Raw genomic sequence first — 18,216 nt, forward strand, 5'->3', positions numbered from 1 at the left:
AATGGCCTTAAGGTGAGGGAGGGCAGGGTTAGATGGGATATTGGGAAGGAATCCTTCCCTGAGAGCGTGGGGAGGCCCTGGCACAGGTTGCCCAGAGAAGCTGTGGCTGCCCCTGGATCCCTGGAAGTGTCCAAGGCCAGGTTGGAGCAACCTGGGCTGGTGGAAGGTGCCCCTGCCCATGGCAGGGGGTGGAACTGGATGGGCTTTAAGGTCCCTTCCAGGCCAAACCATTCCAGGATTCTATGAAAAATGAGGGATGACAGTAGTAAAGGAGATGGAAAAAGACACTACTGAGTGTAAACTTGTATATGACAAAGGGGACTAATCTTAGAAGTACTTTTTTCTTTTGTTTTTGGTTTTTTGTTTGGGTTTTTTTTCACAGTAACATGTTTGGCTCAAATGAATTCCCACAGAATGCCAAAGCCATCCACTGTGGAAGAGCCTGGATCTCAGCCTGGATGAGCTCCTGCTCCCACAGCCTATTCAGCAACACTTGGGGATATTCATTCCATATTTCATGTCAGATATTAAATCCAAATTTCAAACATGTACTAGTTACTCTTCTTATATCACCCTGGTTTTAACCACTGTGCTTCCCCCAAATTCAGGATTTAGGTGCCCAGCTCTGTGCACAGCAGGAAGATGCTCCAAGTACCCTGATCCCTGATGCCAGGCACCTGCTGAACATCTGGATTTGTGTCTCTCACTAAAGCTCTGCCCTGAAGCCCCTCCTTGCTGGATTTACTGTGTCAGGCAGAGAAGGTGACCTCCTCTTACTCAGTAGTGCTCTTGGAGCAGCAACCACTCATTTCTTACCTTCCAACCTGCAAATTCACAAGCTAAAGCGAAGAAAAGCTGCAGCAAATTAATCAGTGCCTGGTGGTGGTGCCTGTTTTGACCTCAGCAGTTACACACACGTAACTAGAGGGTGCCTACAACCTGTTTACAGTCAGTGAATGCAGATCAGACACCAACTGCTGGGGTTCTCCTGCACCCAACAGGGAAAGAGCTGCAATTGCTTCACTTCATGCAAGTAATTACCCTGCATTTGCCCTCAGGCTGCTGGGAAGTTGCTGCAGTACCTTTTATCTGGGCAAAATTTGGGGTATTTTAGTCTCAGCTCTAATTATCAAACAAGCATGGCCTAGATGGGTTTTTCTCTCCTAGTTAGAGGTTGCTCATCCGAGCTGCAGAAGCCTCAGGTGTTTAAAAGCAGAGGAGACACAGAGGCTTTGAAGTTTTTCAGGCAGCTGGGCTTAAAAGGGCTGCAAGTCTGGCTCAGCTCCTTTGAGCACACGGTGAGGCTCATTATTGAACAGTGTTCTCAGTGAGGGCAAGTGTGTCATCACTGCCAGACTCCCAGAAACAGCCCAGTGCTGCCTCACTGCAGGAGATGCTGCACCTGCTTCGGCACTAATTAAAGCTGTGCATTCCCGAGAAAACAAAAGCCATTCCGGGGCCTTTGAACCCAAATCTTCCCACTGCCACGTCTCACACGTGGGCCACAGACACCCACAAATATTCCTTTCAAGAAACATTACCAATCCAGCTGTAAGTGTGCTCAGAACACAGTTTTTTTGCTTTCAGTCTCCACCTCCACCCTGGAATCTCTCCGAGCAGAAGCCGAACCTGCTCCCTCCCTGCAGGAACAGCCAAGGATGAGGAATAGTGGCACCAGGTTAAACAGCCCCAAGGACCTCAAACACAAGGCTGAAAACAGCAAATTAGTGATTCCAGTGAGTTGTCAGGTGATCCCTTGGGAATTCCCAGCGTGTCCTTTTAGGGATGGGGGTGAGAAACAGCTCAACTTCAGGGTGGTGGTGAAGCCCCTGATCCAGAGGAGGAAAGACAGCCCTGCAGGACAGCAGGTGAAATCCAGCTGCAGGTGCTCCCAAATCCCAGCTGGAAGGTGTGTGCCTGCATCCCCAGCTGGCTCCAGCTCTGAGCTGGGCACAGCTCAGCATCAAGTGAGCCAGGCTTAAGGATCTCCCCTCCAAACCCTGTGCTGGGAGCACTGAGCTTTCCCTGGGTGCAGATCACCCCCTTCTCTGCAAAGAGCAGAAACACTTTTCTACCTGAATCATTTCCCAACTGGCCTTCAAAAAGGCAAGATTTCTCTTTTTTGAGTGACATCTTTCCCAAATGATGGAAGGCAAATCACAGCACTTTTCAAAGACAGCAGCACCTTCCCCACGGTTTAAACTCGTAAGTGAGGGGTTTTTTTCTAGAAGTCCTTCCCTCTGCATTCAAATTTGTTCTTTAAAATGCTGCTATTGTTGGGAAGAAAAGAGAATTATCACAGAGCTGACAGTCTTACAGTCATGCAAAAGCTGCCATAATGGCAGAACCTTAATTGACAGGTTATCTCTGCCATAAAACACACACACAAGTTTCCCCTTCACTCAAGGAGTAACTGTGAGCAATAAACCAGCACCAACTCTAAACTCATTCCTTCCATCTCACGAGCTTCTTCAAGTCCTCCCAATTTCACACTTCCACACACATCAGGGAGGCCTTTTGGATTTAATGTGTAACTCTAAATATTTAAATTGTCCCATGTCCCTCCCTCTCATTACAGAAAAGAGGTTCTCAAAACTGCTCAAGTCTAGACAGAAAAGATGCTTTTCCTAAAACAAACATCAACAAGAATTTTGTTATCTGGCCATTTCTAGGGTCTAAAACCAATAAGAAGGTTAAAGTAACTTGTATTTCTCAGTGGTGTAATACCATAAATACACTGCAGTGCACTGCTCATTCTTTTGCTTTGCTTTTCAGTGTCACAAAGTTTAAAAATTATTCAAGTAGAGACCCTGGTGCCAAATTTTGGAATACTTCAGATACCCTGGGGTATGTTATTTCCCAGTTCAAATGGCTAAGGCCCCAGTCAGACATTCAGCAGCTGCAGCTTCAACACTGCTGAGAAAAATGAAAAAAAAAAACCAACAAAACAACAAAAAACCCCAAAGCAGTTGTGGCCAACACTCGGTGTTTCCTAGAAATCTGGCTCATTTCCACGTGGTTTTTCTATGAAATCAAGATGCTGACCTGCTGCTCCACTTGCACTTCAGTGTGTTCCTCAGAGCTGAGCTTTAGAAGCACTGAGGTGCTGCAAAAAGGCCAAGCAGAAACCTCTTCTTCCAGGAATCATCCACAAATCGCCTCTTCTGCCTGAGACTGGAACTGCTGCTGCTCTGGGACCTCTTCCCTCCTGAGTCCTCACTGAACTTCCTACTTCTGTTTGCCAACAGCAGTTCAGCTCATTCATTCACTACTACCTTCACCATCACATGGTGGTTTATCAAGGCCTGGGCTATCAGGAATATCCTTGTACTCTAACTCTTGGCTCCCTCCCACGGAATCACGGCGTCGATTTGTTTGCCAACAACGTGTTGTTACCTCCCCTTAACCTCGCTGTGTCATTACACAATCCCCACACAGAACTCACAGCAGCCAAGTGCAAAGCCCACACCTTCAAATCATGATCTTGGGACTTTACAGCCATCCATATCATCCACTAAAAACTGCCTCCAAGTGGGTAACAGTTGGTGAAATCCCATTTCAGAGCTTGACCTGATCTGGGTCTCCGAGATTAAAAGCTCAGCAGGGGTTATGTAAGAGCTGGTTAACAGGCCACAGAGTCACGTCCCAAACCCCAGGGTGTCACATCCATGTACAACCCACACTTCATAGGTTGGATTTGGGACAAGCCACCCCAAAATGGGAGAGGTTTGCAGCGAGCATCCAAGTTGTAAGTGGAGCGTGGCAACAGCGAAACATAAAACCCCCCTAAGCTGATTTTACCTGAAGCACAGAATGCTCCCTCTGCTCTTGGTCAAGGAAAGCAAGGCCTGGTTATGAAAATGCTCTTTTGAAAGCACGTTCTTCCTTTGTCCTCAACCATTAGGCAAGAACTTTATGGCTCACACAGCAAAAGTTCAACGTCCAGCGTGTTCCCCACACTGCCTGATAAGCTGCTGCACCGAGCTGGCACCTCAAGATACAACGATTCTGGCTGTGACAGTTGGGAAGAATTTGGAAACTGATACATGAACGTTTGGAGAGAGATCTTGCACGAAGACAAGAGCCTCCATCCTCACCTGCCATCTGGGAAAGTGCACATTCCCAGCCTGAGCCTCACAGCAGACAATGGGATGTTTTCACCTGGAGAGCCTGGAAAGGGTAAATTCTCCCCAGACTCCTCAAAAGGGAAGGTCTCCTTTGCAGGATGCACCGAAGCACATGGAGCTGAGCAGCAACGAGACACAACTTCCCTGGCAGGGAAAAACACCCTCATCTTTCCAGCCTTTAATAAGTGGATTTTCAAAGGTATCTCTGGCTCCTGTCACTCACCAAACACGGAGCAACTTTTATGTCTGCGGGTGGCTCATTTCAGATTTGCTCTGGTTGAGGATAAACAACCAGAGCAGAGCCCACAGCAAGTGTTAAACAAGAATTACCACATTTAATCTACAGAAAACAGAGTTTCCATGGCAAACTCTGTTTCTACTCCCTGACATATGATTATATCAATTATCTCTCCACAGAAATCACAATGTACTGATGTTTGATTTTCAGAATCACACACTCCGAGCAGTTTTGGTGCAGCCCTCCATCTTTAATAAGTGGATTTTCAAAGGTATTTCTTGCTCCTGTCAGTCCCCAAAACACCCCAAACGTTTATGTCTGCAAGTGCTTCATTTGAGGTTTGCTCTGGCTGAGGAGAAACAACCAGAGTAGAACCCACAGCAAGTGTTAAACAAGAATTTCCACATTTAACCCCCAGAAAACGGAGTTTCCACGGCGAATTCTACTTCTACTCCCCGACAAACAACCGTATCAATTATCTCCCCCCAGAAATCACAACGTGCTGGTGTTTGATGCTCCCAAGGACAGACCCAGAGCAGTTCTGGTGCAGAGGAAGGCACAGACAAGTGGAAGGCTCTCACCTAACGTGGCAGCTGCCGCCAGTCCGGCCGCGTACGGATCCGTCCCCGGGGGAGCCGCGCTGATGATGTAGGGGTTGGGAACAAAGGCAGCAGGAGCTAAACCTGCTGAAAACATACCTGTCAGTGAAAACAGACTTAACTGGGACTGCAGCCCTACCACAACACCTCTGGCCACCTGCCTGGGGAACACAAAACTCGGGTTCATTTAGTATTTTTAAGCTTTTTAGGGGTGGGTTTTCTATCGCAAGTGAGAAACTGCTGAGTCTTAACAGAGTTTACGTAAAGGAAAATTAATTCCAAGGATGGAATGCTCCCTGAGGAAAGCTCAAGGGGTAAAATACTTATATAAAACAGCTCAGGGAGGAGCTGACAGACCTTTACTGTTCAGGTGAATGGAGAGTAACACAAACTAAGTGCTTGTTACTACTCTGCATTTCCTACAGCGAGTAGGTCAGGACCCAAACTACCCTGTTTTGAGTTCCATGCCCATTACAGGACACCAGTCCTCCAACTGGTTAGTTTGGTTTAGTTCAGGGGTGTACAGGCATTCCCTGGCTCTGCAAAGGAACAGTTTAATCATTAGAGAAATCCCCGGTGGGCGGGAGAGGGGTGGGGAGGGGAGGGAAGGTGAAGGGGAGGAAGTTAAAAAGCCAAATAATTCAAATTCGGGTCTATCCCTGAACTCCACTGAGCACACAAGGGCACTGCACAGAGCTGGGAGAGTCCCAACACATTTCTAGTGGGATTCTGGGTTGGAAAAACTTCACTTAAAATGCTTAATGTGTTAAAAACGTTTAGCCCTAAGATGGTTCAACCCTTATCATCCAGGAGTAGAACTCTACAGTTCTCCCTGTTTTCTATGCACAGGACTAAGTGCTTTCTCACCAGTTAGTCTGTACTCTTTTAATAATATGAACCATGTGCTTGCACGAATTTTATCCTTCAATTATAAAGTCAGACCCCAGGCAGCTGGACCACAGGCAGCACATCCAGATTTATATTCAATTGGGCATTTTCCCCTCCCTTTATTGTGCTGCTTACCCTGGTTTATGCCTCACTCAGAGCAAGCAAGGACTTCCAAAGGCTCTCCTGACTGAACAGCACTCTCAGAAGGGTGAGAGTGTCAATCCTGCCAGACATGAGAGCTCTTTTAAACCCTTCTCAAGTGTGCAAGAGATACCCACCAAATCTTTCAAGCACATCTTTAACCAATCCATCCCCACTCGTGTGCTGATTACCAGCTACAGAAATACCCTCTGAAACCTCCCGATTTTTTTCTCCCTGGTGTTTTCCCGCTGGATTAAGAGAAGGGCAGTGAAATGGGATGGATTTAAGGCAGGACTTACCTATGTGTGGCTGGTGGGCAGCAGCCAGGGCGTATTGCTGCTGCTGTGCTGCCGTCAGCTGCTGCACCGCCAGGGCGTTGGGTCTTTGGAACAGCTACAGGGCAAAAAAAACACAAGCATGGCACTCAAATCAGGCACAAAAAGCTGCCTTTTCTTTCTTTTAAAGCAATTCCTTTACACCAGATTTTGTTTCAGCACTACAGACATTTCTCTCTTTAAAGAGAAATGTTTCAGAAGGAATTGAGAAAACCCAAATCCTCGGGGGGGGGGAAAAAAAAACCTTTTGAGATCAATTGCCTGTGTTAATCCACCTGAAAAAAAATGCAGTTCTGAAGCACAGCTACCCACAGCTGGGGTTTCCTCTGCTATTCCCTTCCTGCACAATTCCCAAAGGCCATTTTTCCCAACTCATCCTCACACACACAGAGCCCCCAGGTGCAGCCTGTGGGTCACCAGAGGAGTCTGTGGGCAGCGCCAGGTCCGGAACACACCGAGTCCAGTCACACCAGTGGACTCTCCCAGATGGCCTGGAGTGGGAACTGGGATGGCAGAAGGCTGCAGAGCCAGGTGTGCAGAGGTGACACACCTGAGATGGCTCCAGAGCCACCTCAAGATGGGATTCCAGCCTCGGGGATCACAAACTCACTTTATTTGCTCCCTTTATTGCCAACCTTGCATCTCCAGCCTCTCCTACGGGAATCCAGGCAGGAACTGGAAATTCTTTTTTGACCACAGACACAAACCAGACCTGGGGATATTCTGGTTAAGCCACCCAAAGCACAGCTTAGAGCCAAAGCCAGCTCAGAGCTCCCTGAAATCTTAGGGATCAATGGGCAACGTTAGTGAGAACAGTCAGTGTTAATGATCAGTTCTCAAGGTTATTGAGAATTTTTTTCTCCATTAAAAAAAGAAAGGATTCCATTAATCTTTGAAGTATTTTTGTCTAGGTTTGGGGTTTTTTTATTCACCCAGGTCCTTACTAAAACCTTATTTCTCCAGCTTCTTATGCCTCTACTTAAGTGAACCCCTGAATCCATCCATTAACAGCCTCACTTAGCTCTAATTAAAACACTTAAGGATATACCAGCTGATTATCTACTTTGAAACTATCCAGCAGCAGGTCCATTCCCACTCCCACAAGGGATCATTCCCGAGGTGTGAACAGCTCCACAAACCACTAGGATAAATGTTTTCTCTCTCCACTCACTCACAAACAAATTGTATTCCTAAATTCGATTTTCACACCTATTTACATCCTGCCCTCCCTTCAGACTGGACAACTGATACTTCAGCTGGCACAAAAGGCAACAATTCTGCCCAAATTTCTGGCAGAAACCCACGACCATCAAGAAGAAGCATAGAAACATTTAGAAAATTAGGCTGGGAGGCTTTTTTATGGGCAAAAATTGGAGTTAAGTCTCCTGAGAGCAGGAGGAGCAAAGATGGGTGAGAAAATCCACCTCTTTTTTTCTTCCTTTTACAAGTTCAGGTGGAGGAAAAACATGCAAGGGCTCAGCATCAGATTTATGATGAGGAAACTGAGTATTTAGGGGGTGTAGAATTGATCTGTGTGCCATAACCCCAAGGACTGTTCACCCCTCAGGACGTTGGGGGCCCTACAAATATCCAAGGGGTATCAAAATGTTCCTTAGGGAAAAACAGATCAAATCTACAGTTACTTTATGACCTCCCTGAGCCATAAAACAAACACACCTCTTTTTGCCTTCCCCTTTTTCCCCCAAACGTGGCTTTCAGCAGCACTTCATGCTCACACAAAGCCGAGTGCTCGTTAGGGGTGGGAGCTTCGTTAAGGTGCCATCTGCCAGCAGGAGCTGGGGCAAAGGCTTGGCCTGTCATCCCTCAGTTTAAAATAGCAAGGACAAGGTGGACAGCTACAGGAAAAGGAATGAGGGACATTGGTCTGTGGGAGTCACCAGCAACACCTTGTTCACTGATAAACATCAGCATGGAGAAAAAAAACCTATATATATATATATATATATATATATATATATATATATATATCTGCTCCAGTGCTGGTGTGGATTCCTCCAGAACAGCCAGCCCTGGGTTTGGGGTCTTCTTTTGTATTGAGTCCAGCAGTCCAATATTTCAGCTTTCTTCAGCTGCAAAATTTCACCAAAACCTTTAATTTTCAGGTGGTTTTGCACATCCCTGGGATGTGTTTTTCCAGTCTGTTGATGTGTATTCCGTCAAAGGGAACTGCTGAGAAAATAGCTGGATTATTATTTACTTGTCTTAAGGGCAAAAAAGCATTTGTCTTCTCTGAAAATACCTTCTCTTGTGCTCACTTTACATGTGTGAGGACTTCCACACCTCCCAAATGCACCTCAGTGATCCATTTTTTAAATGGCAACTGGCAAAACAGAATCCTCAACTACTCGGAGCATCAATATTTCACCTGCTGCTGGGGGATATTTTGCTGTCTGTTTGCTCTCTCCCACCTTGGGAGCACAGCTGATCCCTGCTAAATCTGACTGCCAGACACACAAGGCCTATAAGGGACTTTGGACAAGGATCTGGAGTGACAGGACAAAGGGGAATGGCCTTAAATTAAGAGAGGAGATATTCAGACTGGTTATTAGGAAGGAATTGTTCCCTGGGAGGGTGGGGAGGTTGCCCAGAGAAGCTGTGGCTGCCCCAGCCCTGGAAGTGTCCAAGGCCAGGTTGGAGCAACCTGGGACAGTGGGAAGTGTCCCTGCCCATGGCAGGGGGTGGATGAGATGGCTTTTAAGGTCCCTTCCAACCCAAACCATTCCAGGACTGTGACCTCTCCCTCTGCCTGCTTTAATTCACTGTTTTGCTCAGTAAGACTCAGCTCACTCAGAAGAAACTCAGAACAGCTCAAACACTGCAGCTGTACCTTTCATGCTGCCTGTAACATGTCCAGGGAAGCAGAGCCAAGAAAAACCATCCCAATTCCAGGCTCTACTCAGCCAGATAAGCCCCTCTACCACGGGAGCTCTGGGAATCATCAGCTCCATGTATTTTAAAGCCTCGCTGTGCTGTCTCCATCTGCTGACAGCATAGGCCTACATTCCAGAACTACAAATCAGTGTTTAACTGTGGGATTGAGTAGGTGGAAAAAAAGGAAAAGAGCCCTCTGGAACAGGAATATTAACTTGAATTTACCAAGGTATCAAAAAGTGCACCAGGAGCACTTCAGGCTGTTAGAAATCCCATTTAGAGGGAAAATCTCCAACCCTGCAGTGAGGCTGTTCTCCTCTCCTCCAGGTGCACACAAATGAAGGATCATCCCCAGCACGTGGGGGAGATCACTGAGGGAATCCCAAGGAGCCAGAAGAGCACAGTCTGTGTTATAGTTATGGGAATGCTGGGCGATGGGATTCCTCTAAGCCAGTTTCTTCTGCAATATAAACATCTGACATCTCTAATCAGATTACACGTGGATAAGACCTTCCCCTTCTTAATATTGCTTTGAGCTGAGCCTGCTTGTAATCCCTTCAAAGGATATGACGCTTCCCAACAGCCCCACAAAGACACTTTTACGGATGAGATCCTTTGCTCAGGACATATTTCCTCCTGACAACTGAGTGGAAAAAACTACACTGCCAACAGACAGATTCCTTTCGTGCAGGCTGTGGCTGGCAGCGAGCAGCAAGGAGCACTGGGGATCATACATTAATGAAATGGGCACAAATGTGAGCCAAGATGTCTTGGGTTTACACAAACGTGCACTGAGAGGTCACATTTGGCAGGGGAGAGGATCATTATCTTTACTCCAGCACTTGGGTCAACAAAGGGCTGTTGTTTGCATTTACTGGAGGTGCAAGGAACTGTTGCAACTAAGCTGAAACTTGAAAATAAGAGTTCTTGTTCAACAGCTTGTGCTCAGCAGGAGCTGAGGGGGGAGCAAAGGGTGCCAGAGGGGCAGGGTGGGCTGTGCTCCTACTGCTCCCCAAAAACTTGGAGACAGGAGAGGATTTCAGCTTCACAGCAGGGCAAGGCACCTGGGGAAGGGGCTGGAGGAGGCTGAGGGAGCTGGGGGGGCTCAGCCTGGAGAAAAGGAGGCTCAGGGGGGACCTTCTGGCTCTGCAACTCCCTGACAGGAGGGGGGAGCCGGGGGGGGTCGGGCTCTGCTCCCAGGGAACAAGGGACAGGAGGAGAGGGAACGGCCTCTAGCTGTGCCAGGGGAGGGTCAGGTTGGACATCAGCAGGAATTTCTCCATGGAAAGGGTGGTCAGGCATTGGCAGGGGCTGCTCAGGGAGCTGGTGGAGTGCCCAGCCCTGGAGGTGTCCCAGGAAGGCCTGGCCATGGCACTCAGTGCTCTGGGCTGGAGGACAGGGTGGGCATTGGGCACAGGGGGATCCATGGGCTGGGAGGGCTTTTCCAACCCAAATGATTCCATGGTTCCCAGGCAGCCCAGCTGACAGCTTTAAACACGATTACATGGAGGTGACATCAGCTCTAGGTGGATATTAACTATCCACTTCACATGAAATAAAAATCCCAAACCCAGGCCAGCCCAAGCCAGAAACCCACGTTCCACTGGTCCCGAAACAGGCACCCTTCCCTGCTCTGCCTTACTCTGGGAGTTTTTATTTCCCCTTACTAGGTGCTAGACGTGCTAAATTTTAAATTCTTCATTTTGAAAGGCTGAAAGAAACAAATAAAAACTCCTTGAACTTGTAAATGAGCCTTCATTTAAATAGAAAACACTGAGAAAATGCAAATGAGAGGCTTCCCATTCCTGCTGTACAGCCCCATCTCTAATGGTTCTTCAGAAAGCAGCTCATTTATGTAGCCCTAACGTACTGTTTTAAAAAAATACACAAGTTTCGTGGTTTGACAGCAATTCTTGAATCCCAGATCCCACACCAGGGTAAGAGAAAGACTTGAAACTATCTTGTTTTTTTTCCTTTTTGAACTATACAGCAGCTATTTAGTTTAATCATTACAAAATTTTCCATCCTTCACCTCCCAAACATGGTGTGGAATAAAACAGCCAAACGAGCTGTAACACAGATATTTACACTGCTATAAGACCACGGTAACTCTGAAGCCTCAGCACAATCTTGGCAGTGGTTTTCCTCAATCCCAAGTGCCAGCAGCCCTTTTGCTAAAAAAGATCAGATATTTTAAGCAAGCCAGGGTTAGTTCTATGCTCCTGCAAACAGCTACAACAAAGGATTGCTTTCTTCTTTGAGGGATATCACACTTGCAAAGGGAAGGCAATAAAGTTTACAATCATTACCCAAAGGAGCAGGAACAGAAGCAGATTAAGAGTCGATGGCTGGATCCAGGCCCAGCATTGAGGAGGAGCCAAGAGCCAGGCGAGGCCTGGGTGACTGCTCCTGGGTGACTGCTCGGGGATGAGGAGCCCGGGCTCGCGTGGGAGAAAGGTCAAACAAGCTCTGAGATAAAGGTTTGGAGTGCTGGACTCTGCTCTTGGGTTTTAAACCAGGCTCAGGTACAAGCAGTGGGGTTTGAACTCAGAATTCCCCCAGTCAGGGCAGCAGAGCCCAAAGTGGGGCTGAGACAGAGCCCAAAGTTGGGCTGAGACAGAGCCCAAAGTGGGGCCGAGACAGAGCCCAAAGTGGGGCTGAGACAGAGCCCAAAGCTGGGCTGAGACAGAGCCCAAAGCTGGGCTGAGACAGAGCCCAAAGCTGGGCTGAGACAGAGCCCAAAGTGGGGCTGGGGCCGAGCCAAACACGGGGCTGGGGCCAAGGCCGAGCCCAACACGGGGCTCAGCACATGGGCTGAGCAGATGTTGGACTGTCCAGTCCCTTTAAGGGCTCTAGGGTGGTGTTTATTTTTTGTTTAGCAGTTTTTCTAATTTACAGCTCTTTTTCAATGCTAACTTACTCAAGATCCCAACGATTCCTACCTGGAGAAGTGCTGTGGATCCCTGCATAACCTGTTTGTTACGGGTCCCAAGGCTTCTGTTCAAGGTGCCAGTTATCCCCAGAGAAGTGCTGTGGACAACAGCTGGGGATAACTGCTAGGAATACCTGGATAACCTGTTTGTTCCAGGTCCCAAGGCTCCTGTCCCCCTCCAGCTCCCTGGGAGGACACACACAGCACCCTCTGCACAGCACAGCGATAAAACCATTCCAAGCCTTCCTCCACAAGATCCCAGGCTCATCTAACCCCACACTGACTCTTCTGGATGGAGCAAGGACCAACTCTTCACCTGCTGCTGGGAATTGTAGTCGAAGAGCCCCACGGTGGCCGCGGCCGAGTCCACGGGAACCTGGGTGCCGGAATAATCGAACTGGAGGGGCTCCATGCCCACGTGCTCCATGGGATCCAGGGGCACGCTCTGGGACTCGATGTTGGAGAAGTCCTCCACAGGCTTGGCCCCGTTGGTACTGGCCAGCTGGGCCAAGCCCTCGGATCCGTTCTGGTTGGGGCCCAGCAGATCCACCTCGCTCGCCGAGTTCTGGCAGTTCCCGGGCGTGCGGCTGTGAGGGGAGGGAAAACTCATCACTGAACACGTCCCTGACGCACCCAGCACGCACAGAACCGCTGGGAGGGGTGCTGAGGAAGGGGGGAAAACACATCTGAAACAGCTCCTCAAGTTAATGCTACAGAATGACTTATGTATTTAAAAAACAAACAAAAAAAATTCACCTGCAACCCCCCCCAGTTCCCCAGCCCCAAACTCCTGTCCCAGTAAAAACAAAATTCAGTTTCTATTTTTCTCCTCAGTCAGTCAATGGAGGACTGACTGAACAAGCCAGGATTTCAGCAATGCTGGTTATTTTTTCATCAAGCTATCTGGTGATTATTAACTGTGTGATACTCTGGCACTGTGTCTCCCTTGAAAGTTTTCTAAAGGAGCTCCCACAGTTTCCTGATGACCTGCAATAAGGATTGGACTCAATGGGAATGGTTCATCTCCATGCAGTGTGCACTTCCCAGCCTTTTGTTTGACTTTTACACTTTTTTTTTTTTAACAATTTGTTTGGCTTTTCCAGTTTTCCTGCATGTCAACAGGAGCCAAGGCAGGTACATAAGTGAGCAAGAAACACAAATGTGTCCTTTACATCAACACCCACAATTTCAGAAAGTTTTAATCCCAGAAAAGCTACAAGGATCAAATCCAAAACCCCAAGAATAATCTAGACTGGTACATAAGCAGAGTCAACACCTTCCACAGGTGTTTCCATAGGGATCCCACACAGAATGATTAAATTAGGTGTGAAAATACCCCAGATTACAACAGCTAGGCCTAGGTGTGCTCTCAGGTGTTCTCTACCTTCTCCCTGTGCTTCTCCAGGTACCTTTATAACATCCTTGGCACACTGTTCCAATGAGCCAAAGGCTCTTTCACTGCAGCATGAAAAAATCCTTCCAAAAACATTAAATGCATGTGCTGGTTTGGAATTGTGCTGGGAACAGTGCTGGGAACACAGGGATGGCTCAGGTTCTGCTGAGCAGGCCTGGCAGAGCCTCTGCTCCTCATCCCTCCAGAGAGGGGGCTGGGGGGCACAGGGGGCTGGGGGGACACAGGCAAGACAGCTGATCCCAGCTGAGCCCAGGGATTTATAGAGAAGAGGATTGATTTAGACCAGACAGGAGTTTTTTTTACAGTGAGGGTGGGCAGGCCCTGGCACAGGTTGCCCAGAGAAGCTGTGGCTGCCCCATCCCTGGAAGTGTCCAAGGCCAGGTTGGACGGGGCTTGGAGCAACCTGGGCTAGTGGGAGGTGTCCTTGCCCATGGCAGGGGGTGGATGAGATGGTTTTTGAGGTCCCTTCCAACCCAAACCATTCCATGATTTCCATGAGCATCCAGCATCACACTCAGCATACAGAGCTGGGGGGAGAAGAAGGGGAGGATATTTGGGGTGATGGTGTTTGTCTTCCCCAGTCACTGTTCCAGAATCACAGACTGGGTCAGGCTGGAAGGGTCACAGTGTCCCATCTGTTCCCACCTCCTGCTCCAGCAGGGCCATCCCAGAGCACCTGGCACAGGATTGTGTCCAGAGGGGTCTGGAATATCCCCAGGGAGGAGACTCCACCCCCTCCCTGGTCTCTGTTCAGGGCTGGGTCACTGCCCAGCAAAGAAGTTCTTCCTCCTGTCCAGGTGGAACTTCTGGGCATCAGTTCCTGCCTGTTCCTGCTGTGCCATTGCTGGGCCCCCCCAGCAGAGCCTGGTCCCTCCTCTGCCCCCTCCCTGCAGCCCCTGACACACCCTGGGGAGGGCCCCTCTCAGGCTCTGCTCTGGAGGCTGAACAGCCCCAGCTCCCTCAGCCTTTGCTGCTCCCAGAGCTGCTCCAGCCCTTGGGTATCTTTGTTATGACAGATCCCAGCTCTCCTGGGGATGGAGCACCTGCCTGCCTTGGGAAGTGGTGAATGAATCCCTGGCCTTGCTTTGCTTCATGCACAGCTTTTGCTTTCCTTATTAAACCGTTTCCACCACGAATTTTCAATTCAACCCATGAGTTTTCTCACTTCTCCAATTCTCTCTCCATCCCACTGGAGTGGAGGAAGTGAGTGGTTGGGGGTGCTGAGTGTTGGCTGGGGTTAAACCCCACCAGTGTGACACTAATTAGCTGTTAATTAACAGTGCACATACCTGAAGTCTTTGACATCTGCGTCGATCCCGTTCTGAACAGGCAAACCATTTGTTTTATCCATCACATCCCCCTCCTCCTTCAGATCTCCCAATTTATCACCATCAAACGTGCCCTTATTTTTCTTATCCCCTTTGTCATTCTCATCAGTCTCTGCATCCCTTGGCCCCTGGGCAAAAAGAGACATTGTTTTAATAAGCTGAGTTTTCAGATCGATTTTGCTTTCATCCCGAGATGGTCACAAATCAAAGGCACATGTCACAATAAAGGAAGTCACTTGCAAACGTTAATTCTTACAAAAAAAAAAAAAGCAAAATAGCCCCTAACAATTGAAGAAACGAGGGAATTAGTTCTCACTCTTCCAAGAGATTTCATCTATTCAGCTTCTTCCATTTAGTAATTCAGGGTTTGCTTCTACAGGCTCTAAAAATCCCAACCCAAAATAATCTTATAATTCAAGATGGGACTTCAAAATTCACGACAGCACGTGCTGCAGGGGAATAAACTGGATTAGAGCCTCTCTGGAAGTCACTGGCTCGGTGTCAGAGATGCAGTTATTGACTGGCAAGTGCAAGTGTTGGAGAATCACCTCGTTTTGGGGAGAGGCATCACTGATTTGCACATTGAATTCCAAGGAACAGCTCATTTAAAAGCACTCAAACATATCCCTGACTCAGTCTTGGTTCATGTAATCCTAAAGCACATTTCTTTGGGAGAAAAAGGGGGGGTGAGAAAGAGGAAAAAACGGATTTCTGTCCTGTTGAGCATTTTATGAGTGGTATTACAGCTCCAGCATTTCTGCCCTTAATGTCTGCCTTTTATTTCACTTGGGAGAAGAATAAAGGGTGATGGTGCCTGGGGCAGCGTTTTGAACAACAAAAGGGAGAGGGAAAACAACATAATTTATGATAAAAAACAGCAAGGGGCATATAAACATATTTATCAGGGCCAGCTTTGGTGCTGTCATAGGGCCAGACATGCAAACCCTGCCTCCCACTTCATCTGAGGGAAAAGTGCTCTGCACATAGCAAGCACTGGATCAACTAAACACTTTATCCATCCCCTCTAACTGAAGGGGGAGATTTTTCCCTCATATTTAGGAAAAAAAAGATAGTTTTGAAAGCAATAATCTGGTGCTGCTTCTTAAATAAAACTGTGTTTCCTCAATATTGTAGGGGGGGTTTGGAAATGCCAACGTTAAATATAAACTTGGAGTCCAAATGTCCCCCCCACAATGGGATATTCAGACCCCTGAGTGCCTGTGCTGTGGAGGAAACACCTCTCAGACCCCCAGCTGGGATAAACTGGCTCCTTCCACTGACTGTTCATTCCCCAAAACTCCTGTTCCGTGGGCTCAGGGCTCACCCAGGTTATCAGGTGCCCACGAAGGAGGGCAGGGATGAAGGGAGCTGCAAACCAGCTCTCTGGAGAGCTGAGCACGGCACCTGAGCATCACAAAGGATGGGTTTCCACAATTCCTGGCCCAGCACTGGGCTGATGAGGCAGAGCTGAGGTCCAGCCCCTTCTCCCCCCCACAGGGATGGGCTCTGATGCCACCTCTCTCCCCACATCCTTAAATTTGAGGCGGCAGCAACTGCGCTCCTTCCTCACCCCAAGGAGCACAGGCACTGGAGCCATTTCTCCATTGGGAATGCTCTGCCTGGACAGCAATATCCCACCTGGCGTGGGTTTGGGAGCTTTGTCCCATGTCTGGGATCACTACAGGGAGCTTTTTGCTCACCAAGGCTCAGTCAGAACCCACAGGAGTATCTGCAACCTTGTCCAACCACCAGCTTGGATGGGGTGCTACTGCTGGGGGGCTTAGCCAAAAACCAGGGAATGGCAGCACCTTCCCATCCCTCCCTTCCATCCCACACCCCCCAAGTCAAGGACAATGGTTAAATCTGCTGGTTTGAGACTGGTCAACCTGCCTGTTTGAGGAAAGAGTGAAACTAGGGGCTAATAAAAGAAGAAACATCTGCCTTAGGACTGAATTAACACACAAACAAACTGAGCAGCAAATAGAGAAAATAACACAGCAGGACTGAAATGTGGGAATCAGGCAGACTTACAAATCCTCCTTTCCTTAGGCAGGAATCTCCAGGAGACGAGCTCAACACGTACTCCACCATGCTCACACCCAGTCCTCCACTCTCTGACCGTGGGGAAAGCACCGAGTTGACTTCACTGTTCACGTGAAAGCCCTGCCCAGGTCTTCTCTGAACCATAATGGGTTGGGAAACAGAGTGATCTGGAACAAAAACATGGGTAATTCTTGTAAGAAGATCCAACAAAGGAGGCAAGTCATTAAAGATGTACTCTCCAGGGTCTTATCTGCACTAAGAAGTGCCAACTTTGTGACTCTGGTGCTGCCCATCAGTAAAACCAGGAGGAGTTTCTCATTTTTTAAACATTAGAACCTGTAAACCTACAAGTGAGAACTCCATTAAAATCTAAACTAAACTTTAGAAATTTAAGAGTCATTAAAGGTTGCAATTAAAAAGACAAAGTTCTAGTTTTTACTTTTAGTAAAACTCTTGCACTAGTGCAGTGAAAAACAGTTTTGGTTTGTCATTTAAAACATGATCCTGTTGTTACACCAGCCTGTGTTTGTGTTCTTGGTCCTAAGAACTGCAGGGTTTGTGTCATGATCAGAGACTTTTGTGGCTATTTCCTCAAAAAATGTTTATGAGAACTTCATCTCCTCTTCCTCATCCCATCCTCCTGCACCAGCCCCATCCCTGCTGTGTGAGGCTTTGAGATCCAACCAGGAACAGACTCAGGAGAGACATCTCCAAGTCCTTCTGGGCTCTGCAAAAATCACTGGCTGGGCAAGAAATGACCCTGAATCCCCAAGGAGGGAAGGGAAGGAATTCTCTGAGTCAAAAATAACAGGCAGCAGACATAGGAGTTGCCAGGGGCTGGTGGAAGGGACATGGAAGGGACATCAATATCCAGTGATAGTGATAGTGCAGCTTCCTTATAAAGCAGGTAGAAGCTGCCAGAGCAGTAATTCTATTCTCTCACTGCTCCTGGCTACACTTCCCTCCTTCTCCCCCAGGCCAGCACAAGCAACCACGTGTCCACAAAGTGAAGTGGACTGGATTTGTGGAATAAAGACAGCAAAAAAGGGAAAAGCCAGTTGGAACCCAGCTCGAGTGCCCGGCAGGACTCAGTGCACTGCTGCACAACTTGTGTGCCACCAGGAGGGGAAGAAGGACAGGAATGATGCTTTGAACACTTTAAAACTGACTTTAGACACTTCAAAAACACAATTTTGAGGTAGAGGAGTGAAAACCCAAAGCCACGTGGGAGGCCTGCAGTGCATGCTGGGGGCACAGAGAGGAGAAGGGACGGAGCCAA

At 48.1% G+C, this 18,216-nt stretch overlaps 1 protein-coding gene across 8 annotated transcripts in view; it reads right to left on the reverse strand.

Moving 5' to 3' along the window:
• The window catches only part of PUM1 (pumilio RNA binding family member 1), an 81,033-nt gene that overhangs the window by 31,618 nt on the left and 31,199 nt on the right, over positions 1 to 18,216 (reverse strand). For 5 of the 8 annotated variants that reach the window (XM_017830552.1, XM_017830546.1, XM_017830547.1 and 2 more), the window contains exons 5-9: positions 16,926 to 17,104; positions 14,856 to 15,022; positions 12,469 to 12,739; positions 6,293 to 6,386; positions 4,947 to 5,063 (exon numbers count right to left, since the gene is read on the reverse strand). In XM_017830552.1, coding sequence (XP_017686041.1) covers positions 4,947 to 5,063; positions 6,293 to 6,386; positions 12,469 to 12,739; positions 14,856 to 15,022; positions 16,926 to 17,104 — 828 coding nt within the window. The remainder of the gene's footprint in view (positions 1 to 4,946; positions 5,064 to 6,292; positions 6,387 to 12,468; positions 12,740 to 14,855; positions 15,023 to 16,925; positions 17,105 to 18,216) is intronic. The other 3 variants (XM_017830551.1, XM_017830550.1, XM_017830549.1) reach the window with 2 other exon arrangements.

The sequence above is a fragment of the Lepidothrix coronata genome, unplaced genomic scaffold (assembly GCF_001604755.1).
Source record: "Lepidothrix coronata isolate B3197 unplaced genomic scaffold, Lepidothrix_coronata-1.0 Scaffold180, whole genome shotgun sequence".
Classification (NCBI taxonomy): domain Eukaryota; kingdom Metazoa; phylum Chordata; class Aves; order Passeriformes; family Pipridae; genus Lepidothrix; species Lepidothrix coronata.